This window comes from Phyllostomus hastatus, unplaced genomic scaffold (assembly GCF_019186645.2).
Source record: "Phyllostomus hastatus isolate PE091 unplaced genomic scaffold, TTU_PhHast_1.1 phas_scaffold_501, whole genome shotgun sequence".
NCBI lineage: Eukaryota > Metazoa > Chordata > Mammalia > Chiroptera > Phyllostomidae > Phyllostomus > Phyllostomus hastatus.
Genome location: NW_025334033.1, coordinates 61,321,379 through 61,347,468, shown reverse-complemented (window position 1 = coordinate 61,347,468; position 26,090 = coordinate 61,321,379). Strand labels below are relative to the sequence as shown.

The following is a 26,090-nucleotide window of genomic DNA, read 5'->3' as shown; positions in this document are numbered from 1 at the left end:
TGTCTGTCTGTATACTTCTTGTTGCTGAGTGATGAACCCCCCCGGGCACCAGCCCCAGAGCCCTGTGAGAGCGAGTGCTCAGGGGTGTTTGCTGAGAGTCACACTGGGCCTGTCAGGGATTCCTCCTGCCGGGAACCACCTGTCGGCCAGGAGAGCTACAGCCACAACCCCAGACACCTCCTCCTCCACTGGGATATACAGTTTTCATTCAGTACTCATTGAACATCTGCCACGCTGCAGAATCTGAATTAATTTCAACTTCTCTTGAACGTTTTTCAGTGCTTAAGCTTGTTTCAACAGTGGCTGCCACTCACGGAGCGCTTGTGTGTGATCAAGATAGATTATTGCATCCCCGTCTGTCACAACCCTTTTACAGACCACCCTCCCACAGGCCTTCAGTGCACGCACGGCAGTAATGGTGGCTGCCCTGAGTTCCCCAGGTTCTTCGGCGCCCACCTCAGCACTCTGGGTGTTTTCTGACTGGAGCACTGCTCCCATGGTCGCTAGGCAACAGTGCTCTGTCTTTCAAAGTCCTCCAGCCCCCAGTCACCCGCCCAAGTTAAGCTGGTCTGTGTTTTTGCTGTGAAGACATGATCTTTCCAGATGAGAGAACCTTACCTTAGGGAGTTATTGAACTTAAAACTTAGGTAATTATTAGTGGTTTAAAAATTTTTTTTTAAATTAGGAAATAAAGTTCAGAAACGATACAAGTTTTTCGTTTCATGTAACGTATCTCAGTATACACGATCAGTTCCATTAGATAATCTGCTTGAGGCCGTTTTTCCAGTTCAAATTATTTTATATTTAAGCACTGATTTATCATCTTGTTCTCTTTCCATTACCACTCACCCCCCCATGCCCTCTTCCACCTGCACCCTCCCCTCCCCCGGCAGTCCCCACTGCTGTCCGCGTCCCTGAGTGTTCGCGCTCTCCCTCCACGCCCGGACCACCCCAGACCCGGGAGCCCGCTCTGCGCCTGCCTGTCTGGCTCGTTAGTTCAGTGTGCTCGTTAGATCCCGTGATCGGTGACATCCTACGGCGATCCCAACTTACAACTCAGTATGTTCATGTAAATCACCTTCAAGATGTATTACACACGAGATGTAAGATTTGGCATGTATTTTGGAGTCAGTCTCACAGAAGCCGCTACTTCTTTGATAAAGTCGGCCGGCTGGCCGCAGTCACACGAGGTGAAGGTTACCCGACCTTGCCGCACACATCACACCGCCCCAGGTGGGGGTTCGTGGTCTCTGCTTTCAGAGCAGCGTGGGACGTGAGGCCAAATGCCTGATTAAAATTTTTGAAGAACTCTTTGTAGATGGCGCCTCTCTTAATCTCGACCATCCTGTTCTCTGAGGTCCAGCATCCCGGGGTCCCCCTCCTCTGCTGGCACCAATGAGCATCTGCTGGCGTGGCCGCAGGGCCCAGCGCTGACCCAGCAGCGGCGCCCACAAGCTCCCGCCAGGCCCTGCACCCCTAGGACCACCCACCACACACTCGAGCGCTAGAAAGTCGCAGGTCTCCAGGTGGTTGTTTATGCTGTTTCGTGTCACCTAATTCACCTTTTACGTGTTTTAACACTCAGGTTTAGTCCAGATTCCCGGTTTCTGGCAGTGGGTTCTAGTGAGAACTCGGTGGATTTTTATGACCTGTCATTGGGCCCCACCCTCAACAGAGTCAGCTGCTGCAGGGACATTCCGAGCTTCGTCATCCAGATGGACTTCTCTGCAGACAGTAGGTACCTGCAGGTACAGTACCAGCGCTGCGTTCAGTCCCGGGCCTCACATCCCGCTAGTGAGTGTGTGTGTGTGTGAGACACTCGCGTTCCAGAGCTTCCAGACTCTTGCTGTTCGTCATGCACTGTCTCCCCTTCTTCAGGCCTCCTCCCCCCCCTTTTGCACAAGTCTAGTCATCTTTTACATTCTCAGTAACGCCAGAAATGTAAACCAAGTAGCCCTTTGCTAGTCGTGCACTGTGAACTTCTGGATTTTGCCTCTCACATAACGGAGCTCTTGTCCCACTTTAACCTGCGATGGAAGGTCTCCACTGGCTGCTATAAACGGCATGTCTACGAAGTGCCTTCGGGAAGACATCTGCTGGACCCGGCTGCCATCGACAGAATCACCTGGGCCACGTGGACCAGGTGAGCACTGCCTGCGTCCAGAGGGAGGCGGCGCCTGACGGGCAGCCAGGGAAGCCCTGTTTCCGAACAGGTGGTCATTCCCACGAGGGAACAGTAATTGAGCTGTATGTTTCTGTTACCGTATCCTGAATTCTCCCCTGTGCTCACCCCGGGACCACATTGGCTGCCTGTATTTCCAGACTCTTGTCAGTTCTTTTAAAGAAAGGAAGTCCAAGTTATGACTGAAGATGCTCTGATACACTTCCTTTGACTTGGTAGGTTTAATAAGAGGCAATAAAAACACACATTGGGTGTGGTTAGGCAGTTGCAATTATTTCTCTATCTTAAATGAATGCTATCTTGTAGCCACTAAAAACAAAATCTTACAAAATTTGTTCAGATTTGCTAGCTGTCAGGTAACCGTAACAGGTAACCACGCATATCCATGCATGTTTTTAGTCAATGTATGTGAAAACTGCCAGCAAATTCCTATAGGACAAGCATCTGTTTTATAAACAGCTCTCATACAGTATCAATTATTGAAGTGATATTTTGTGATATACCCTTAAAATTATACAATTTCCTTAAGGGGTCAGGGTCACCATCCCAGGTGAAACTCAGGACTCCAGATAATTGACCTTACCACAATTCACTCCCTGTATTTTTAAAAACCGAGTTAGCCACTGAGAGGCTAATGACCCAGAAGCCCTTGCAGTGTGGCACACCTGTCGGTGTTTGCCACGGGGGCTCTCTCGTTCCCTCCCTCAGCATTCTGGGGAACGAAGTCCTGGGGATCTGGTCGAGGCACGCCGAGAAAGCTGACGTCAACTGCGCCTGCGTGTCTCACTCAGGCATCAGCCTCGTGACGGGAGACGACTTTGGCATGGTTAAGTTATTTGACTTCCCGTGTCCTGAAAAATTTGTAAGTGGTTGGTTTGGTATTTTATGTAATTATACTCCCAATTCAGATGTCTGATCATTAGTACTTCCCCCCACGTATTAGCTAAAATGTTGTTGTCTCCTGCTTTAGAAGTACTTTGTTCCTAAAATTTTTTCCAAACTTCCTATTTACTCTGAAAGAACAGCTATTAGAAATTATATCCCCTACGTAACCCCATATTTGCAAACTATTCTAATAAAGCTGCTATTTGCTTTCCGGCAAACCTTTAATCTGTTATTACCAAGTTTCAAATGCTTTTCCTCAGAGGAAAACCCCTGGTCTGTGTGCAGTGCAGATCCGTTACTCACTCTGAAAAAGCACTGCACCACTGGCCTGACCCTCACTGCCCCTCTCTCCACACCCCTGGGGACGGGAGTCACGGTTCCTTACAGCAGCCTTCGAATTCTCTGTGCATCACACGCCGTGTGTGTGTGTGTGTTTTTTTTTAAGGCAAAGCACAAAAGGTTCTTGGGTCACTCACCCCATGTGACAAATATTCGATTTACCAGTGGTGACCGACACGTTGTTAGTGCTGGAGGTGATGACTGCAGGTGAGTAGCTTTCTGAGCCCTAGAAGAGCCAACTGCCTTAACTAGTTATTCAGAGATTTAATTGTGCTTCTACAGCTTGTTTCTGGACTCAGCCAATACTGTAAGGTGGCTCCTTGGAGTCACGAACTATTTAAATACAGGCTAAGGAGTTAGCAAAGAAAAATTTTATACGTTTGAAAGCTCAATTGAAAACTGTTTTGAAAACCCAGAACCGTAACGAACTCACTGCACTTTCCCCTCTGGTTGCAGTTTGTTTGTCTGGAGATGTGTGCACATGCCTCACTGAGGGGCGTGGGCGCTGAGACGACGATGGACGGACAGCCTCGGGAAACCAGGAGGGCAGAAGAGGGAAGAGCCAAGTGGTGCTAATTTAAGATGGTAACAGGGATACATGCCAGAATCATCTAAATAGAAGACTCATGCATTCGGGATATTTATCATATGCACTGGCTGCCTGTCTGTAATCCACACACTGCCAGATGATTGCATTTCAAGGAATGACTGAATGAATCCTCGATAGTGATGCGAGCCAACCCCCATTTGCGAAGAGAGTGCAAATTTGGCAGGCCAGCTAGGGAGGGTCAGGGTATAGCATTCCTTAAAAAACCACACACACAAAAACCCGAAACCTTGAAACCCAACTTGGATAATTTTCATCATCCTTTTAGCAAAACTTTTAGAATTTATATTTTATTTTCAAGTGTCATGGTTTAATGGAGTATCCATCACCCTAAAGAACGTTGTGAACAGGCGAACAGGCGTCTCCCCGCAGGTGTGAACACGCTCCATGGGAGGGCACGCTGCGCCCCAGGCGTGGGCGCGAGCCCTTGGAGAAGGGGCAGTGTTATCCTGGCACTGATAACCCGGCGTGTGATCGCTGCTTTTCCTTTCTGAGCGGTCAGATCTTATGTTCCGAAGTCATGTGTGTATTTGAAAAGTTAACATGATTATAGCCTCATTAATGAAAAAGTAGTAAGATGAACAATCATTTCCATTGTGTACAGTTTTTTAAGGTTTTAGATAGCAATAGTATTTAACTGGGAGAGAATACTGAGTATTTAAAGATGAAGTCTCATAGGAATATTTGTTTAACATGTAAACTAACGAGTTAAATTCACATTTGCAGAGTAACACAATCTAGTTAGCTCCTGAAATAAAATTTTGTAGTTTGTTAGGAGTGTGCCGCCCCGCAGGCCAACTTCCACAAGGAACAAAGACAAGTTCACTGGGAACGGGTCTGGTTCCTTTCTGGTAGACGGAGGCCGAGCTCTTAGACCTTTACTCCTACTCACTCCAAGTGCTGCCAAAGACCAGTGTTTGCCATTCAGGAGTTTGCTGTTGAGGCTGTCTGTAGTTTCCTGAAATTATGTAGACTGACATTTAAAAATATATTTTTCTAAGTGTGAAGAAGTTTAAGATGCGCTATTGGTCCTATGAATATTTATTTTAATGTGTTTGTAGCATAATGGACCCCTTCAGGCTTCTGGAAATCTCCGTTTTCTACATCTTAACACCTTGTAAATACTAAAAACAAATGGCTAAATTATGTTGCAGGGAGCCTGACCAGTGATTGAACCTGGTCAGTTTAAAGCTTTGAACAGCTGTGTCTGAAGGACTGACTAAAGGTGTTTAAGAAGCTTGAAACATAAGATCATATTCTTTCATTATTCACATCACTGTATTCTCCTAAATAAAGCCAATTTTAGAATACACTAATATCACATTTCTTTTCATGTGTGTTCTAAAGGGGTAGTCAATAAATTAAAGGGAAAATTCCCCTGAAGTACCCTCGCCCTCCATTTTTGAGACTGCTGGCGGTCAGCTCTGTTAGCTTTGGGGAAGAGAACAGCTAGCTTCGTTAGCTGAAGAGAAATGCCATTTCCATCAGTGTGGGCAGAATCTCTCCGAACACTACGCAAGTAAACGATATGGGGTAAAATTGTTTCCATTGCTCTTGCTCCTGCAGGTAGCCAACTTCATAAACTAGCCTTAATCACTGTTGTCAGTTTCACGAGTAAAGGTCACCTTGAACTTAAGGAGTCATCCCACGACCACCTTGCTTTTTTGTAGTCAAACTAAGGTAAAGTGATTAACACGCCGCTCTTTTTTCACCCGGAAGTCTGTGTGCAGCGTCTGACTAAGGCTCCGGACTTTGCAGCCCGACCCGGCAGCCCCGCCCATCCCGCGGCTGTGGGAGCCGTGGGAGCTGTGAGCCCCAGCGCACTGCGCTCCGATGCCCTGGCTTTTCTGTGACTCCTTCTGGTGGTGGTTCATTTTAGACCAAGTTCCCCAACACATGTTTTAGAGTCAACTTTAGCAACTAAAAAAAAAGATTAAACTCTCAAACATGTTTCCAGCCAATGTCTATTAAATAGCAGGAAAAAATTTTAGCAGGTTATTCCCTTTGTAAAACAGCTGAACCCTTGTTTTCCTATTTATGTTCTTCACAGTGTAATTATGACAATGCAACTATACACCATGTACGAATGATACTAAAAGTCTTTTTAAATTTCTGGAAATACAATTTTAAAATGAGTTTCTTACGCAGAAATGTAAAGCATCTCCAGTAACTAACACTGCAATGAACAAATGCCTTACGTTCGACGGAGCAGGTCTTAGGACGCAGTGGGACAGGCACGCCACCCGAGCCTCGCCCCACGCAGCCCTCCGTGCTTTGTCCTTCCTCCAAGGCACAGCCAAGCGCACCTCACAGCACCGTGTACCGGCTGGTGGAACCTCCTCCCACAGGAACAGCAACGCCACAGAACACCAGACTGCTGCTTGTAGGCCTTCAGACGTGGACGCGAACACACGTGGCTTTATTATCTCTTGGTTATGTGTGTGGCTGCAGGAGTCGCTGAAGGTTTTTTTTTTTTACAGTTTAATTTGATCCTCGGAATGCTTGAGTCTTTATTATCCCTTTTGCATTCATCTTTTTTCTAAACAACTTTTAGCATTACTTTTTTAAAAACTATACATCAAGTCTTTAAAATCAGTGATCCGTTTAATTCTGAAGTATCTGACACTTCTTGCCTTAAAAAATTTAAAAACCACCACACACGGAACTCTATTTTAATTCAATAGTCCAGAAGTTTAGTCCTATTTTGCAATTTATCCATCTGATCTCTGTAATTACAGTCTCATTTAAAATACACTATTGAAATCTAATTTCTACATTTAAAAATTATCTTCAGTAACCGTATTTTTCTGTGGAGTTATTCCTGGGAATGTCATTTTTCAAAATGGGAGAATATATGTATCTCTAATTTTGTGAGTTTAAAGTCTGTTCTCGGATACCTATGTATATATACTTGTAAAAAAAAATTTGTATAATTTTGTGATAATGTAGTTCCCCAAAATACTTATTTTAAAAGCATATGTTAACAGTAAATGAAAACATTTTAAGGAATTGTCTGTCTGTGTGGCCGTTGCCGTTCCCGCTCCGCTCACCCTCCCCGCCCGCCCCCCTCACCCTCACCCCGGGGCAAAGGAAGCTGTTCGGGAACCACTGACCAAAGCAACGTGCAACCTCAGGAGCCTGTATTATCATTGTTTTTTAAACATAAATCACTTAAAATTAAAAAGCTGGATGGACTCTTTGCCACCTCAGCACTCCTGGCCACTCCTGTTTTTAGTGGATTATGAACCTTCTGTAATCCCTGGAAAAGGTGAAAGCAGCAATCCAATTTTTGGAGTAAGGATGCTCCCCTCTCTCTCCACACACACACCCACGAGACTCTCTCTCAGGCACACACAGCGATGTACCGCCCCAACTGGATTCTCAGTACTGACAGCATCACCACATTGTACATGCTGATACTTGAAACAGCAGTGTACAAACACGCCATGTATTTTAATAGAATTTAGTTCTTCCTTAAACTGTCTTTCCATAGTCAAAACAAGGCACACAACAACAAAACACCCAATGTTAAAACCACTTAATAAACTTACAAACTTGAAAAATTAGATACTTCAGAGAGGCAATAAACTTCATATTGAGAAAGCAATATATTCCAAGTTTCAAAGATTTGACAAGTTCTATAGAATCTCTTTCATCAGTAGATGGAAACTTTCAACTTCACAATCTTCTGCCAGGTAGGACTGGGTGTTATTCACTGAATAAACAAAACCAACAATTTTGATTAATTGCTTTACATCCCTATATACCACAATACTTTAAGTATTTTCAGACAATAAATACCTGTTATACAGATTATTATATAAGTATCAGATTTTAAGAGAAAAATTATGTAAGGTACATGAGAGGTACCATGTATCTAAACTTAAGGCCACATTACAATGCTCTGAAACTTCCTTTTCAATGTTTCACAATCACTAATGCGCGCGAAAACAGACGTGAGATTTGTAAGCAGTCTAACTCTTGAAGGCCTTACTGTATGTTCAGAAGTTATCAAAGAAATCAGATCCGGAGATGATCTAGGTAAATAGCAACTGCCAGATAAAACAAAAAGGGTCCTTTGGGCCCTCTGAAAATTAAACATAAGTGAAAAATCAAAGTGACAGTTTACTCCAAATTTGTATGCTTATAAATTTATGAAGCGACACATTAGAATAGTATCTGAGATGACACTAGGAAAACTAATTTTAACTTTACCTGGTTTGGGGCCGAATCCATTTCAAGGCATGTCGTGGCGGCACAGTAATGGTGGGGTGGTAAAACGTACAGTCAGGCCTTGTGCACTGAGTGTTAAATCTACAGTGCTAAGAAGAGAGAACAGAGTTTTAGTATGTGCAAAGCTAATAATGATAAAAACAGTAATCTGAGATGACAATGACCAGCCCACCCTAACATTAATGGGGCAAGAGAGAGGGTATGTAACATTCATTTTACTACTGCTGAAACCTGGAAAAATGAACCTCTAACACAATCCTAGTCAAAGGATAATCTCAAGCCAAACTCCAAGAACATAAGCATATAATAAACTTCCAATCCGTGTAATAGTCACCCTGCACGTCCTGCCTTACATTCTCTCATGCGGACGGTGTTCCCTTACACTCCCCACTGAGTACCCTCATGCACGCCCAGATGCAGCTGGGGAAGCGGAGGCCTTTGCGTGGCCTGCAGGCTGCTATCTCAGATGATGATTCGCTCCGAGCAACTGAACAGCTGGAGACACATCAACCAGCCTTCAGTACAGACAGTTAAAGTCCGCAGCTTAAGTCCGGGTGCTAGTAAGCAGCACACAGAACCACTGGACTTCATCATCTCAGTTCCGGAACTGGGGTTATGGGGAAAAAAACAAACCCGCCCACATGCTTAGGGGTCAGAGAACAATGGAAACCAACTAGCAAAAGTGAGCTTGACTCTCCCGAGAGCTCAGGACACTAACATTCAAGAGTTTCACGCCGCCTGGCCCCAGGAGACCTGGGCTGAGTGCCCCCAGGACTAATGCGGAGATCCCCGACACCGTCAGGTCAACTCTGGCAAACCAGAAGCCGAGAGGGGGGCGGGGGGACATTCAACTTGCTTATGACCTTCCAGGTCTCACACTGAGAAGTTACCACTAAATTCATTCTGGGGAAAATCAAAGCTCTTACTTTTGGATGATAGAAGGGACATTCCATTTTCTTACAAGCAGGGAAGTAACGGCAGAGCTGACTATTAGAAGATGGCGATGGTGTCAGAACTGCTGACAAAAAGAAGGGCAAACACTGATCAAACTTACTTGGCACAATGACTTTTAATAAATTCTGATGTTTTTATGGGGACTTTATTTTTTTTTTAAGATTTATTTATTTTTTAGAGAGGGAAGGGAGGGAGAAAGAGAGAGAAACATCAATGTGCAGTTGCTGGGGGCCATGGCCTGCAACCCAGGCATGTACCCTGACTGGGAATCGAACCTGCGACACTTTGGTTCGCAGCCCGCGCTCAATCCACTGAGCTACACCAGCCAGGGCTAATGGGGACTTTATAAAATGCAATGAGAAGGCATATATCCACTGAGTCAAGGCAAATACTTAAGAACGCTCTAGTATGTGTACACCTCCTATTCGGGAACTGCTTACATTAACTACTACAGTTTTGAAACTATTCCTTTTTCTTTTTAATTCAGTTTATACTCACAAAAGGTCATATTTAATCTTTGCTACCCAAATGTTGTAGTGCACAAAGTCACTAACCTGGTTTTGGAGGCAGTATTGGAATTCTTCTGTTCACATGAGTGAAGGGACAATCTGGCTTAGTACATTTTGCATCGTATTTACAATTTGGATGGACAAACAAACATTTTTCAGCAAATTTACAATTGGGGAAAGCTCTAAAAAAAAGCATAGTAGCATTTAATATTCTCAATGAATTATTTTAAAAAACATTAAAAAAAAAACCCTTACCTATCAGGAACAACTATAAAGGACACATGGGCAAAACCACGGGGGCGGTGGAAGCAGGGCAGGCAGGGGGGATGGCTGGGGTGGGGGGTAAATGCAGACAACTGTAATTGAACAATAAAATAATTTTTTACAAAATCCTCACCCGAGGATGTGTTTTTATTGATTACGGGGTGAGGGGGTGCAGCAAGACTGATGTGGGAGAGAGAAACACTGACTGGTCGCCTCCCACACACACCCTGGTTGGGGACCGAACCCGCAACCACCTTGTGCAGCAACAGTGCTCCGACCCACCGGGCACCTGGCCAGGGCTGCGTTTGTTGTTCGAAGAGGGGATCCTTATACTCACGTTCTATCACTACTCGTTTTGAGACAAAGAAGTAACAAAAGAAACCCCAGTTTTAAATGAGGCCAAATAACAAAACAGGACACAACGGTCTATTCCAACGCCTAGGGCTGGTAACAGCTTCTCAACTCAAACTTGATGCGAATCACACCACTTAAGGTGTGTGTTTGTAGTACTTCGTGAAGTAAACTCTATGGTGACCACAGTGTGCGTGCAAGGCACTGCTACCAAAAAAAGACCCACCTCATGACCTCCCTATATACATCCATGTGACTGTCACATCAAAATGTCCTAAAGCATGGAGCGATGCCACCAACAGGACAAAAAAATCTAAAATCCACCTCTCAAAGCTCGTTCAACTGATCAGCCAGCTGGTAAGGAAAAACGATGCCCAAGTCCAAACTGCTCACTTCCTCTCACGCGCTTCTCCCCCTGCTTTAGATGTGTGTGCCTGAACACCACACACGAACTGGGCAGTCACCGCACGCTCATCCCCTTCATGTACAGAACCCCGAGAAAGCCCCGAGTTCCCGCACACCCTGAGCCCGAAGCACGGAGACTCCAGCTGCCGAGTCCCCACCCTCCACGGCACACACCAGCAGGCTGGTTGAGGGCAGGCCCCGGCCAAGGGCCACTGCATTCGGGACCGTAAAAAGCAAACAAAACAAGCTACCAGGCAATAGGAATTAGGTTGTGAAGCAGAATGTTTGCTGCTACTCACTTGCAAGGTGACACGGGGTGATGGTACGCACACTCGTCCCCATTCTTACAGGCAGGCCAGTACTTGCAGCGCTCCAGAAGTTTCTCTGGTTTCTGTGCCACACTCAGCTCACTCATCTCAGCTACCAAGGGAGAGAAATTGGAAGTATCTCATTAACTGCAAATTTCCCTCAAAACCCAGCCTTAAAATCTTATCTTCTATGTGTACAGTCTCATGAAATAAGTGCATCCAAATAATAGATCAACACCGGCAACAGAAGCGCGCACGCGATGCCCAGGAAGCAGACTGCAGTCCTCACTGTGAAAGGAGGAGGGTGGTGACGCTGTAGCCAGAGCGGCCCAGACTCTCACAGAGAAAGTTCCAGTTCTCCAAGCTACTTCAGGGCTGACGTCAATACGGGAGAGGGAAGGATGTCAACCAGCGAGCCAATAAAATGAAGGGCAAACTGAGAGCAGGCCGATCAAGAACGTGAACTAATTCTCACCCAGGCCAGACTGTCCGTGGTCCGGACACACAGTCTCCTCGCTCACCGAGGCACACGCAGCTCTCCAAGTGCAGGGGGTAAGCCCACACCAGTGTGTACAGAGCGAGGAGATTTCTGCCTGGCGTGGGTCACAAATGCCACTCCCCAGCAGATCACCTGACAGCGTGCGCCTGACCGGGGTCAAGACGACCAGGCACAGACAGCCCTGGTGCGGAGCAGAGAGATGTGGGGGAGAGCCGCCTGGAGACGCCGCCCCGGGCTCCCCGCCACCCACTCATCAGGTCCCACGAACTGGAATGTCAATCACTATGACTTCGGAAGGTGGGACCCCTGGTGCCAGATTGTCTCCCGACTCAAAGCCAAAAACCTTTTTACAGGACATCTAAATTTTAAATGCTGGCAACCAGTTCAAATTCAAAACACAGAATAAACCAAATAATGTGACACCCGATAGGTCTAAGGAGCTGCCAACTTCTGGCCCAAGACATCCTAGCCTCCCCTGACAGTGTCGTGGGCATGACCCGCACCGCTCACACTCGTGCTCACGAAAGCAGACGCCCCCCAACGACACCCCCGCGGCCCGCTCACCGGCCGGCGCTCCAAGCCGGCCCTGCACCCGTCCGGCAGGGGGAGGCAAGCACCTCGGGCAAGTGGATCTGCCTGACCTCTCTGCACCTGCTTCGTCTCTTACGCAAAGAGAAAACAACGACTTTCTTCGGGTTTTATGGTTACAGGTAAACAAGAATGCAACACCCAACAATGCAGCGGCTGGTGCCTTGAGCCCTGTCGCACCAGTGACCCAACTCGTCTTCCTGCAGGACAGAGAGGCACTTGAGTCCCGTCCTGACGGCCAGTCGGAACCATCAGGGAGGTATCACGAGAGTGCCTGGTATATAAATGTCCATGCTGCTTTACACAACCGGTAAGTCATTATTAAAAGTATCCTTGGTCTTAAATAAAATCTGGTGGGGCCAGAGCAGCTTTCCCCAAATTTAAATGTTTTTTGTGTCGCCCCTGCGGAGGAAATGTGTCTGTCTGACCTTCTTCCTAAGAGCACACTTCAGCCTGGTGTACACACAGCAGCCCAGGCCTACGAGAGAGGGAACGGAACGCCCAAGGGTGGGCGGGCGGGCTGGCTGGAAAGGGGAGTGACGTGGCTAGAGACTCGCAAGCATATTAAGAAGTTAAGTTCTTTACAAGGAACTATCTTCTGGTAGAAATGTGAAGTCAGATATACAGAGGTCATGACTCTGATTTTCCCTCACATTTACTTCGTAAGCTATTAAAAGTTTTCCCATTTATGTTTTAAGAGGCAAATTCACTTCTTACTGCAAGCTATAAAATCTGTACTTCCATATAATAGCCAGTGGCGGTGGCTTAAAACAGCAGCTGCTGCTGCCGGCAGCATCCTTGAAACACTAGACAAAAAGCCACCCAAAGCAATAACGGAGTTCCAAACTCCCTGCTTGGAGAGGGAGAGCAGGACAGACCACAGCCTCTTTGTGACTGTCACTCAGGACCCTCTCCAGCCTCACCCTCCAGCAGCAGCGAGACACGGATGGCCTCGGGGCAAAGCATCGGCGTGGGAGGCCCCCACTCACCCCGGCTGTCTGCAAAAGGGGCAGCGGCACGTGGGGCCCCTTGCCAAGAGCTTCTGCTAACATGGTATCTGGAGTGTCACTGCTATAAAGCGCAGCATGGACATCTACACTCAAGTAAAACCAGACCCTAACATACCATTAAGCTACTGAACTGAAAACCAAAGTAGTAAAACACCAATTTTCTCTTCCTTTTAGAATACACAAGGTCAAGAGCTCTGCACTGCCTATTGCAGTTCTTACCACCTTTGTTACCATTTCAAAATTGTTCTTCCTTTCAATAGGGTGACGTTGTCAACTTCCTCCACCAATCAAAGCAGTAGACTCATTCAGTCCAAGATGATAATGATCTCTGGGCGCTCAAGCCCACCCCCCCCAAGGGCTATTGTAGTTTTAGCTACTCAAAAGGCATTTAATCTATTTTCATATCACTGCCAAGAAATTTTAATTTGGAAAAATTTCACAACCTATGTATTTTTGATACTGTTCATTTTTGAGATCCAGTGACTGTCCCCCTGCCCGTGCGGGTGTTTCCGGGAACGCGAGGTCTGAGGAGCGTGGTCACTCTCTGTCCCGCGTGAAAACCACCAGCAGGGCGGTGCCCGCCGCTGGCATCCAGCGAGAAGCAGCCGCGAGGAGAAAGGCTCATCTGCCTAAAAGCAAGTCGCTACCTGAATTGAGTTATCTGACTTCTAAATACTATGCTTAAATATTAACTTGAATGTAAGGTCTTTTCTGAACTTCCAGTGAAGTATTTTGACAGATTAGGTGAGGAACTCCACTCAAGGGAATTACAGTGAAGCAGAAATAGCATCAAAATCCAAATTCACTTTTCTGTCAAGTTGATTACGATAGACTACCGCTGGTACAAGAGGAAAGTAATGAGTAGTTTCTTTTTTAAAAACAGGCAAACAGAAATCGAGAAAGATGGTTCACCCTTTAACATTCATAATTAACATGCATAGTAAGAGGTATTTTTCGGTTTCCATGGCTGAACGCCGTTTAGATGGGAATAATGGCCAATCTACACAACACACGCAGGAGCAACCCTCCAATTTAACTGGCTGTTATGTCTGGGGGGCGGGGGCGGGGGGGCGGGGAAGGCAACTACGGAGTAACAAACGAAAGCAAGGCCTCCGACCACTATTCGCTCAAGCGGAGAAACAAGCCCGGCCAGACGCCCTTCCCAAGGACAGCGCCGTGTGGACAGCTACCATCGGGGTCACCCAGCTGCCTGCTCATCAACTGCAACTGCTGTGGGTGCAGGAGCCCTCTGAGTCCCTTGTTTGAGGCTGCAGTTTGGGTTACAGGTTTCACTCCTTCAAAGCACATGTCCTCCTCTTGATCTGACATGTATCCTGGGGGGCTGGGAACACCATCCAGCGTCACTATAAACTTGGGACTTGCAGGTTTATCTGGTTGTACAAGATCTCTGCCAGACAGATAGAAAACACCATAGAATTAGGGAACAGACACAGAAAGCTGAGCCTCCCAGTGTGCTCTCCAGCAGAACTACCCTTAACGCCCTTAACTGGCTCTGTGCGTCTTCCTTCAGTGGAGACCCGACTCTGGGGGGCTCCCAGGCCCAGCGCCGGGGGGCTCTGGCCACCACACAGTGGCTGCGCCATTGCTGTGGCATCGCCGCCAGCGCCCTCCAGGCTGCACTAAGGACAGTCTCTGCTCGACCCTGACCCCCGCCATCCATCTGATCCCCCAGGTCACATGGAAACAGGCTAAAATGTCAGCATCTGCTCCCAGACCTCGAGAGCCAGCAGCCTGCATTTACACTGTTTTACTCTCTGTCTGTCTGTTAGAACGTCTGGTCAATTTTCTAAGTGGAGAATCACCCCAACCCAATTAGCTCTCTCTGGAAAGATTTCCTGATTTTGATCACCTAGCTCCTAAAATCTCATTTCCTGGGTGCACACATGAAAAGAATCTTATTAACAGCTAAATCATAGGCTGACTTACTTCGTAGTATAATGGCTTTCTGATCAAGAAGGATGAACTGGCATTTTTGAACACTGGATTTGGCTTAGTATACATGGCCTACGGAATCAATAAAAGCACTCTGCACTGAGGGCCAGGATGGGGAGGAGGGAGCTGGGGACTGACCGTTAACCTGCACTGTCTAATCAACACAGATTGGCTACGCAAGAAAAAGAAACCATCTACCGTGTCTGCATAAGGTGTCCTGAAAGTACCCGGAGGGTATCTGCAGTCTTCGTCCCCGACTCCTGGTTTGGTGCCACTACTACTTCCTCAGACAGCTTTGGCTTCTTCAGAATAAATGATCTCGTGTCTGCATAGACCATGGATTCCATGTCATAGTAATCTGAGCCAAAAAAATTGGCCACAAATGTTTACTGTGGAATATACCTTCATTCCCAACATCACACATGTGAGAAGAATGTCAACCGTCTGTATATTTGTAATTGCTTTCAAAGGAACATCACAATGGCTGTGCTCGGGAACAGGGCTGCACCTCTGAGCCGAGCATCCGTTCAAGGCAGCGTCTTGCCCTCGCCTGGCACTAAGCCAGGGGCCCGACCAGCGCCCCCCGCCCGCAGCACCGGAGCGCTCGCGGCGAGGCACCTACTGGGGCGCTGGTAACGACTTGAACTTGCTGTGAGTACAACTCCGTTTTCTGAGCACACGGAGACTAAGGAGCCCCCGTGTCCCTAGAACCGTGACACAGGACTGTTAAACAATCTAACGCCTGTTTCGTTCTTTCCGCACAGTGCACCGCCCGGAGAAGCGAGCACACCCCGACGGTGAGGTCTTCAGCTGCCACCGTTTCCGCTGGGTTGTAAAGGCTGCTTTGAGGATTTTAAGATGAATAGGGATTTTTAAAAATGCAGCAAGGATCACACTGACCTTCAGTGCAAATAACCACAGTCCGTATCACCTGCTATACACTCCTTAGGCCCCACTACTTTCTAAAATACGCCAAGCCTTAAAGCCCAGAATGCAGACGTCTGACCTATCAACTGCTAAGCAACTGACTAGCGTTAACGAGGTCTACTTCTCTTAAAGTTAACAGGCAAATGACAGAGACCAAAATTCACAAACTATTCATTCATGTTCAGTCTCTAAAAAACCTGAACACCTGCGAATACTGTGGTAGATACACGAAGGAGGAAAATAGATGTATACACAATTTCATAACCCTATGCCCCAAAAGGTGACCCGGAAGGGGTATAAACAGGCGTTGGGAGAACACAGAACCACCACAGCTGGAAAAGAAAAGCTGACAGAGGACGAACAATCGCAACGGGAGTGCACTGGGAGGGTGCGAGCTGGGACGGGGCACTGCGGCGGAGGGCACTGCATGGGGGAAGGCGGCGGCTGGCACGAGGCACACGGAATCGGAGACACAGCGGGAAACACGGTGTGGCCAGAGGGCTGTGTGTGGTGCGCGGAGTACGTGCGTGGCAAGAAAGGCTGAGGTATAAAGGATCTTGGGTCAATGAGTTTGTAGTCTGGCTCAGAAGTAATACGTGACCAACAGAGGTTTCTAAGTAGGGAAGTAACATGTTTCAACTGGTTTTCAGAAAAAAGGACAATGTTCAGAATGGACTGGAGTCCCAGAGTTCAGGTATGAGGCACATGCACAGGAGAGACGGCGAGGCTCGGAGTTTAAAGATCCTCACCCCTCTTCCCATTCTGACCACACTCCCTCCAGCACCCACACTCACAGCAGGTGCGTTTTCACCCACCATCCCGCGAGGCACACCTGCCCTCCCCCCCTCCCCAGCAGGGGCAGGGGAGAGCAGTGGAGGGGGAAAGACTAGCATAGGGGTGGGAACGGGAAGAAGAGGAAACTGACACAGGAAACAGAGGACAGGAGAAAGAGCCAATTTAAAAGGGGCAAAGCCTCGGCAGCCAAGACACAGAAACAATGAAAGTGTCCTTCAACGGATGCCTGGATAAAAAAGATGAAGTACATTTATACAACGGAATAGTCTATGGCCACGAGAAAAGATGAAGTACTGTCACTTCCAACAACATGGTGAGTGAAGTAAGTCAGATGGAAAAAGTCAAACCCGTATGATTTCACTCGTATGTGGGACACAAAACAAACCAAGGAACCCACAAGCAAGACTGACGAAAACTCGTTGGCACAGACAACAGTATGGTGGCTACCAGGGGGCAGGGAGGTGGGGGGAGAGGCAGAAGAGGTACAGGGGTCAGATACAGGGTGACAGACACGACCTGACTCTGGACGGTGAACACCCAGTGCAGTATACACATGACATATACCAGGTTGGCCCAAAAGTTCATTTTTTCCATAAGATGGCTCCAATAGGGCTTAGCTGACTTTAACTGCATTCGAAACAATTTTGTCTGATTGTATTTTGACAGCTGTCATAACAGCATGCATTTAAAAAACTTCAAAATTGGTGAATTGTGTAGCAATTTTAATACTGAAGATGGAAGAAAGTACGCAACATTTTTGGCATATTATGCTTTATTATTTCAGGAAAGGTAAAAATACAACTAAAATTAAAAAAAAAAAAACCCCACCAAAAAAAACACAAAGTTGTGCAGTGCACGGAGCAGGTGCTGCGACTGATCCAACGGGTCAGAAGCGTTCTGCGAAGTTCCGTGCTGGAGACTTTTTTGCTGGATGAAGCTCCACAGTCAGGTGGACCAGGTGAAGGTGACGGTGATCAAATTGAGAAATTGAGAACAATCAACGTTCTACTACGTGGGAAATGGCTGACATACTCAAAATATCCAAATCAATCAAGTTATTGGTGAAATGAAAAATGCCTTTTATTTTATGGAAAAAACTAAACAGACTTTTTGGCCAACCCAACAGAACTGTACAGTTGAAACCTATTCAGGGTGTGCAAAAGTAGGTTTACAGTTGTTCATACGGAAAATAATACCATAATAAATAATACAAGAATAAACTGTTTTGTGTACTCACAACAGTAAACCAACTTTTGCCCCACCTTGTGTAATTTCATGCACTCATGCTGCCTCAATAAATGTCATAAAATAAAAACAAAAGGGGGCAAAGGCAAATCTGAAACCTCAATTTCAGATCTCGTTGTTTGAAGCTCTGTGGGGCTCTCACACGTTTAGGAGGCAGCTGGCCATTCAGACTGAGCAGCAGGAGGGAGGGGAGACGGCACAGGTAGGAGAAGCTGAATCAAAACCAAAGGGGAAATAGGCATGTTGAACAAACTGTCCACATTCATTACCGCCACCTTCTCACTGTACCCACTCGTGTGACAGTGGGTCCAAGCTGCAGCCCCAAGTCCTCCAGGCCTCACTGAGGTCTCTCGCGCCAGCACCAGCAGAGGCCAGAAGCGAGGCCCGAGGCTGCTGCTGCGCTCCTTCTCACCACCCTGCACTGTCTTGTACTGCTTTGCATCTTGGGAGAGTACAGTAGAAGCAAATAATGCCGAGGGCGAGACATGGAGTCAAGTTAGTATTTAAGGAGCAGCAGAGGAAGGTGGGAGTTTGACAAAGGAGAACGAAAAGGAACTAACAGAAGAACAGACAGGCAAGTCCTGGGAGCCAAAGGACCAGCGACTGAAGACGACAGACCCAAGGGTCACGGACCGGAGTTCAGAGAAGTGTGCACGGACAACAGGGCCCCACAGGCCGCTGGTCGCTCCGCACTGCAGGGTGAACGCCAGCAGCCCAGGCCGGGCAGACTCAGACAGACGGAATGGTGACACTGGGTGAAGAACACGGGTGGGCCCCATGTTCCGTTCCCTCCTGAAACCCCACTAAAACGTCAGTAAAGGATTAATTTAAAAAACCTTACATGGAAAGTAATTGTGAAAGGCGATATAACCATTATTTTACAAGTGAAAAACTGACAGTAGATCTTCAGAAGCTGAGTCTTAAGCCAACAATGAAGCAATCCACAGTGGATCCCGAGATTCTCCAAAGGCTGCCAAGCGGGCAGCACAGGGGACCCTGGGCCTCTGACGGGGAGAGGAGGACAGGGCAGCACAGACGGGGCATCTTTCCAGCGTCCATTTCAGACGCAGGTAGTTCTCCCTACGCTCAATGCCTTCAAGGCTCACCCTCACGGCACCTCTCCCCCCCTCCGCCCTGAAGATTCCTGGGATAGCTGGAGGTGGGCTTCGCGCTGACCACTGCCAGAGAGGCCTGCGGATGCAGCGTCACGGCTCTGACAGAAAGGAGCTACCCGATATTCACTACAGGCATACCGTTAAAACTGTCAAAAGTAGTGATGTTTTCTGATAGCCTTTGACCATTTTCTCCCTTGGAGAAAGTGAAGCTTTAGACTCTTGAAAACTAAAAACAGAGTGTCTCTGGACCAACGGATGCAAGCCCTGCTGAAAGAAGCACCACTCGGAAACCAGAAAGGGGGTTGCTGTGTACACATTACACAGTGATTAATGTTCAGGAGCCTTCCCCAGCCCCCTTTCCCACTTTGCTCCCCGCAATCCATTACTTAAAAGATCCTTCTTGGAGAAATGACCTAGGAGGAAAGGCAGGCCTGCAGGCCCTGTGGTCAGGGTGCCCCGCAACTAGACAGGCAAGACAGACCCCTCCCCACTGCAGAGCTGCATTCACACGTGACGCCAAAAGCCCCCACAACCAATGAACTCAGCCCGCCCATCAGCTTCTTAAGTACCCCACTCTTACATATAAGGCAACCAAGGGTCCCTCACACATGAGGAAAACCTTTCATATAAGACAGTGATCAAAACAAACAGCTTAGAGAAAATAAGACCACAAAAAAATAAACAAAAAACATACACCTAGAACTACATTTACTATCCTCAGAGAAGGGCAGAGAACTGCATACATGAAACAAAACCCAAACCAGTTAAAAAGAGGGCGGGGGGAGGTGGGAAGCATACACATATAAAAGGGCTCTCAGGAGTTTTTAAGCAAATTATAGAAGGCAAAGGATTTAGTCATTCATAAGCCTCCTAGAACTATTTGATGATTCCAACTGTATGGGCTCCATGGGTAAAAACAAAAACTAAAGGAAACAAAACGAGTGTGTGAGAGCTGATTACGCAGACACAACACACACACACCTCAGCTGCCAAACATTTTCAAAGAAAACACCCTAACACAGAAAGCAGGAGGGAACGCTGGGAGACGAGAGGGCAAAATTCAGGATGGAGACGCCCCAAACCCGTGTCCAGGTGGAAGGGACGAGCCAGACAAGGGGCAGAGACTGCAGCCTCGTGAGCGTGGCGAGGAGAGACTGCTCGTCCGCGGGGCAGCAGCTGACACCTGGTGGAAGGGAGCCTTCAGAGCAGACAAGCACGTCTTTCTGAGGCGAAAAAAGGCCACGGAGGAGTCAGGGAGGGCAGCTGGTGACTGTGGGGTCCTGACCAGGGGGAAGAAAGTCAGCCAGGGGCTGACAGGCAGGAGTCAAAGCACCAGAGCTTCCAACAAAGGGTAGGCCGAGGGAAAACAGAAGGAAGCAGAGAAAATAAGATTTCTGACTTTAAGACTGCAGGAATCCAAGGGCTCCCACCAGCAGGCACTGATTAGGAATTACACAGGCATCTGGAAAGGACACTGCGAACAGAGACATCAATAAAGCACCAGCCCATCCCCTGAAATAGCTATCATGCGTGTGTGCATACGTGCGTGTGTGCTGGGGGATGGAAGAGACTTTCACAATGACAGGCTCTAGGTGTGTCCTTGGCAATGGGGTTTCAAAGTGAAGTAGAACTGAGGACCAGGTTCAGCAGGGCAGGGAAACTGCAGCAGCTCAGGGCAACGGCGAAGGCGGGCTAGCGAGGACAGGAGGGTAGGAACTCAAGTCATCCCTAGAGCAGGGGAGTGAGCAGCCAACGAACTCCAGGGTCTCACGTGAAATGGCAACAAGAGAATTTCTGAATGAGGTGAAAAATACAAAAACCATGTAACGTGAAGAAAATGCAGATCCTGTCTCCTGCTCCTAAAATATTTTCACAGATCTAAATATAGTATCTTAGGGCAGGATCTAAGAGATACAAGATACATTAAATGAAGTGCAAGGAATGGCAATAGCAACTGAAAAATGCTGGGTTACACTGAAAACATAAGATTATTACCAACCTGGATTGATCTCCAGAGTTTCTACCATTCCTGGGTCAATCTGCAGCCGGGATAACAACTGTCTCTGTGGAGTTCCTAGAACGTAAATTTTAAAGATCAACTAAGCTTAAAATACAATACCAGCATGAGTCTGTCCTAGAAATTAAGCCCAAAATAATCTTTCTGGGTTCTTAAAAGTCTTAAACATACCGTATTTTGCTGCACATAACGCACACTTTTTTTGCCCAAATGTTTGAGGGAAAAATAAGGATGCGCACGCATTACACACAGGTATAATGATTACCTACCATGGCATCATAATGGGTAGAATAATCCCATACAAAATGCCCACAAAAACATGGGTGTGCATTACACATGGCAAAAAAAGATAAAGCTTAAATACTGGGTTGGCCAAAAAGCCCATTATGGTTTTTTTTCTGTAAAATAAAAGACACATCTTTCATTTTCACCAGTAACTTTACTGATTTGGGTATTTTGAGTGTGTCAGCTGTCTCCCACTACTGACCTCTAGTGGGAAGAAGCCAGGGGTGCTGCTAAACACCTTCCCACACATAAGACAGCCCCACAGCCAAGAACTACTTGGCCAAAAAATATCAACTGTACCAAGAAACTTCACAAACCACCTCTGACACGTTCAGTCAGTCACAGCATCTTCTCCATACACTACACAAATCTTTTTTTGGGGTTTTCAGTTGTGCTGTTACCTTTCTTCAAATAATAAAGCACAATACACCAAAAATGTTGCATATCTTCTTCCATCTTCAATATTAAAGTAGCTGCACAAAAATCCAATTTTGGTAAGTTTTTTTTTTTTTAAATGCACACCGACGACAGCTGTCACAATACAATCTTAACAAAATTGTTTTGAACGAAGTTAAAGACAACTAAGCACTACTAGAACCATCGTACGGAAAAAAAGTAACAGGCTTTTTGGCCAACCCAATAATACAATTTTGTAATATTTATAGACCGAACGTCTGTGACACAAAAACCTGTACTCAGGGTTAAACCAAAAATGGCATGTGCAACATTCCTGGTTCCTCGTCAGGAGGCCAGCCTTCCTGGATTGGAGGTAAAGCCTGGAGATAAAGGGAAAAGGGTGGAAAAGCCAACAGGAGGTGCCGCGTGGAACTGCAGCTTGCACCATGGGAGACGGGCAGCCACCAACTACAAGATCAACAGAAGCAGCATCTCCCTCCATCACCTGGGCTCTCACCATTATGACTCACCCCTGGAACTGCGTAACAAAACACTCCCCAGTTATCTGGTTAGAGAGCTCCCCAATGACCAACTATGGGCTTGGGTGGCTACAAAGAGAACAGTGGCCCTGGCTGGTGTGGCTCAGTGGAATGAGCACCGGCCTATGAACTGGAAGGTTGCCAGTTTGATTCCCAGGGAGGGCACATGCCTGGGTTGCAGGCCGGGGCCCCGGTTAGGGGCGTGCGAGAGGCAACCAGTTGTTGTTTCTCTCATACATTGATGTTTCTCTCCCTCTTTCTCCCTCCCTACCCTTCTGTCTAAAAATAAACAAATACAATCTTAGGGGAAAAAAAAGAGAGAGAACAGTGAACAAGTACAGCTCTCCACTCTGCAGTCCAGGTCCTACCAAAGCATGAAAATAATCATGTGGATTTCCCAGGGGAAGACACTCAGCTAGAAATAGGCTCACAATTTCTTTGCAGTCAAACTGCAAAACAAAGCAAAGCACCGACAGAGAACCGACCAGTCGATGGTGAGCGCTTTGACGGGTGACGAGAGGCCCTTCCCTGCCCACTGGCCAGCACACACCACTCACTCGAAGGTTACAACAAGGGTTACAGTACAGTCACAAAGCAATGCGACTGAAAGGGCCCCACACATCGAGATCCCCATTAGCTGCTTCCACACTGACCTCAGGGGATCTGCAAACGGCGTTTCACAACGCCGGCCTTTGCTCACTCAGTGCAAACGTGCAACTGCCAAACCACCCAGTTTCCTTGAAAGGGGTTTTTAAATGTTAAAAGCTATACTTAATTCAAAAATTTATCAGCTCTTTTCTTTTAAAATATAACTTACATCACATTATTCTTTAGTGATGTGCCAGAACAAAAATTAACTTCTTCCAACGTTATCGTGGTAACACAGTGAGTCTCCAGGAGCTGCCCCGAACGAGGAAGGTGACACCGTCTGGCCAAGGTCGCATTCCTACCGAAGGGCCTGAGGAACCGACCGCAGCGGGTCACAGGAAGAGTGCTCGCCCAATTCAGCTACCACAGGCCAGTTCAACATCAACAGTGAACAAGGAAAGAATTAAACCGTTTAAAACAATTTCACACCTTGAGAGGTGTGGTTCAGGTGCTGGTGTCATCCCACAGGGCAAAGAGGTCACAGGTTTGACTCTGGGTCCGGGCACAGACCAGAGGCAACGGATCGATGTTTCTCTCTCACGCTGATGTTTCTCTCCCTCCCTCCCCCTCTAAAATAAATACATAAAAACTTTTTAAAATTAACCTCACAAGAAAGACACAAGGGATCATTTTCTAACATTTCAAATTCTGCTTCCTCTCTCTGTGCTCGCCTGTCTTTTCAAAACAGTGCAAGAGACACACTGGAGGACGCAGTTCCCTCAGTCCCGCCGAGCTAAATCATGCAAGGCCCAAACCTGCCATTAAAGGTCGATGAAGAAGCGAAGCTTTGAGGCTTGTTGTGTCTGGTGAGAACAAGTTACAGGCAAAGATACAGCGATATCCAACACTAAGAATTTACCTTTCTCAATGTTTCTAAGGAAGCCAATTATTTTTAAATCAGTAGTCCTTGACTGTGACTCAAAATCTACCTCCTCCTGAAGATCTCTGAACTCTCTGCTGCACTCAGTCGTTGACGCTGAATATTCGCTCATTTTGACCTCCAGAGATGATATTTTTGCTTCGTTCTGTGACACTCTAACATTTAGATCAAAAATATTTGCTTCCACTGTCAAGATTGCTGTTTTCATTTCTTTAATTTCATTGATATCAGTTGATATTTTCCTTAAAAGATGGGAAATATTGTCTAGCTCATTCAATGAACAAGAGGAACTTGTTACAGAACCTAAGTCAGCTGGCTCAGGAGACAAGAAAATTGGTAAAGATGGCGATGAAATTCTTGAAGACATTTTCATAAAATTCTCTCTCCCTATTTTTAAAAAATTTTCCTTCACAGCCCATTAAATGTTTTCCTCAAAAGTAAAAGTACTGATTAGGGCTGTTACTTCAGTAAGTATTAAAAGTGAGTAACATTTTTAAGCCTGTAACTAAATGACAGCGTTGTATATTTCTGGAGTCAAAACTCAAAAGTAAATTTCTATTTGCAGTTCCTCTCCAAACAATAAGCCCTATTATTACATAGAAGAGAATTCTGGTTTCTGATTGGCTGAAACCAGACATGTGACACCAAGAATTTATCTATTATTTACGTCATGTCAAGGAGTCGTGCCAAGAATCTTGGGCCTACATTAAGCAATATAACAACATTAAGTACTTTATACCAGAATATGATGTGAACTGAGCATACTTTTGTGCTGTCACCTATTAAACCATAGTTTTCAACCTTCAGATTACTTACACTGTTTAAATCTTCAGTTTTATTTCTGGTAAAAACAGCATAGGACAATACATAGCATGTCCTCTGTTGGCAGAGGGCAGGGAGGGTAATTGGACCCATGACCACAATGAGCACAGACAAATCTGAAAATATGAGGTAATAATGGAATTCAACTGCACTGATAAGATATGGTAGAAATTTAGTCCTGGCTGGCATGGCTCAGTGGATTGAGTGTTGGCCAGTGAACCAAAGGGTCGCCGGTTTGATTCCCAGTCAGGGCACATGCCTGGGTTGCAGGCCAGGTCCCCACACATTGACGTTTCTCTCCCTCTCTCTAAAAATAAATAATTTTTTTAAAAAAAAGATATAGTGGAAATTTAAAGATGGGGAAATGAGGAGCTGGTCTTGGTTTGATACCATACCATTATTACATGATTTCCTCCCATTCTGTGTGTCTTTTCCATTTTCCTGACAGTATTCTTCCAAACACAAAATTTTAAACTCTGATATAGTCCAAATGATCTGCTGTTTCTCTGGTTATCTGCCTTTCGGGGCCATAACTAAGAAACCACTGCCTATCTAAACCAAGCTCATGTAGATTTATGCCTATTTTTTTTCCTCCTAAGAGTTCTATGATTTTAGCTCTTCTGTGTTCGGTCTTTGATCCATTTTTAGTTAATTTCAAATATGTAGTAAAGCAAACAGTCCAAGTTTAATTTTTTGCATGTGGATATCCAGTTGTCCAGCATCATTTGCTGAAAAGACTATTCTTTCTCCACTGAATTGTCTTGGTATACTTGTTGAAAAATCATTTGATCATCACTGTACTGGTACATTTCTGCATTCTCATTTGATTTCATTGGTCTATATTATATATTCTTATGCCAGTACCAGTTTTGATTACTGTAAGTCTATAGCAACTTTTGAAATGGGGAAATGTAAGACCTTCAACTATAAAATTTTTCAACACTTTTGGCTGTTCTAGGTCCTTTACATTTCCATATGCATTTTAGGAAGTTTGTCAATTTCTGCAAAAAAGCCAGCAGGGATTTTAACAGACTGAATTAAATTCATAGGTAAATTTCGGAGTATCACCAACATAAAAATATTAAAGTCTTCCAATCCACCACCAGAGAATGTCCTCCCATGGCTTTGGTTTGGGAAAGGCCGTTTTTGGTTTGCTTTACTCGTCAGTCCACACAGATGGGGGCTGTGTAGCGCTGGCCAGTGTGGCCTGCTTGGCTGCAGCATCGTCCTGCACACTGCAAGGCTGTGGTTTCAAGCCCGGTCAGGGTGCATACCTAGGTTACAGGTTCGAGCCATGGTCGGGATGCATACGGGAGGCAACTGATCGATGTTTC

The 26,090-nt window shown here is 46.2% G+C and overlaps 2 protein-coding genes across 8 annotated transcripts in view; one reads left to right on the top strand and one right to left on the bottom strand.

Moving 5' to 3' along the window:
* The window catches only part of EML5 (EMAP like 5), a 117,332-nt gene extending 110,039 nt beyond the window's left edge, over positions 1 to 7,293 (top strand). For all 3 annotated transcript variants that reach the window (XM_045822013.1, XM_045822012.1, XM_045822011.1), the window contains 5 exons: positions 1,586 to 1,748; positions 2,040 to 2,143; positions 2,891 to 3,044; positions 3,513 to 3,613; positions 3,863 to 7,293. In XM_045822013.1, the coding sequence (XP_045677969.1) occupies positions 1,586 to 1,748; positions 2,040 to 2,143; positions 2,891 to 3,044; positions 3,513 to 3,613; positions 3,863 to 3,899 (559 nt within the window). In that variant the 3' untranslated portion in view covers positions 3,900 to 7,293. The remainder of the gene's footprint in view (positions 1 to 1,585; positions 1,749 to 2,039; positions 2,144 to 2,890; positions 3,045 to 3,512; positions 3,614 to 3,862) is intronic.
* Positions 7,294 to 7,602: 309 nt separating this feature from the next.
* The window catches only part of ZC3H14 (zinc finger CCCH-type containing 14), a 46,059-nt gene continuing 27,571 nt past the window's right edge, over positions 7,603 to 26,090 (bottom strand). The window contains exons 10-17 of one of the 5 annotated variants that reach the window (XM_045822016.1): positions 21,169 to 21,243; positions 15,286 to 15,445; positions 14,325 to 14,542; positions 11,029 to 11,149; positions 9,755 to 9,891; positions 9,173 to 9,264; positions 8,229 to 8,335; positions 7,603 to 7,728 (exon numbers count right to left, since the gene is read on the bottom strand). In XM_045822016.1, coding sequence (XP_045677972.1) covers positions 7,722 to 7,728; positions 8,229 to 8,335; positions 9,173 to 9,264; positions 9,755 to 9,891; positions 11,029 to 11,149; positions 14,325 to 14,542; positions 15,286 to 15,445; positions 21,169 to 21,243 — 917 coding nt within the window. In that variant the 3' untranslated portion in view covers positions 7,603 to 7,721. The remainder of the gene's footprint in view (positions 7,729 to 8,228; positions 8,336 to 9,172; positions 9,265 to 9,754; positions 9,892 to 11,028; positions 11,150 to 14,324; positions 14,543 to 15,285; positions 15,446 to 21,168; positions 21,244 to 26,090) is intronic. The other 4 variants (XM_045822017.1, XM_045822018.1, XM_045822019.1 and 1 more) reach the window with 4 other exon arrangements.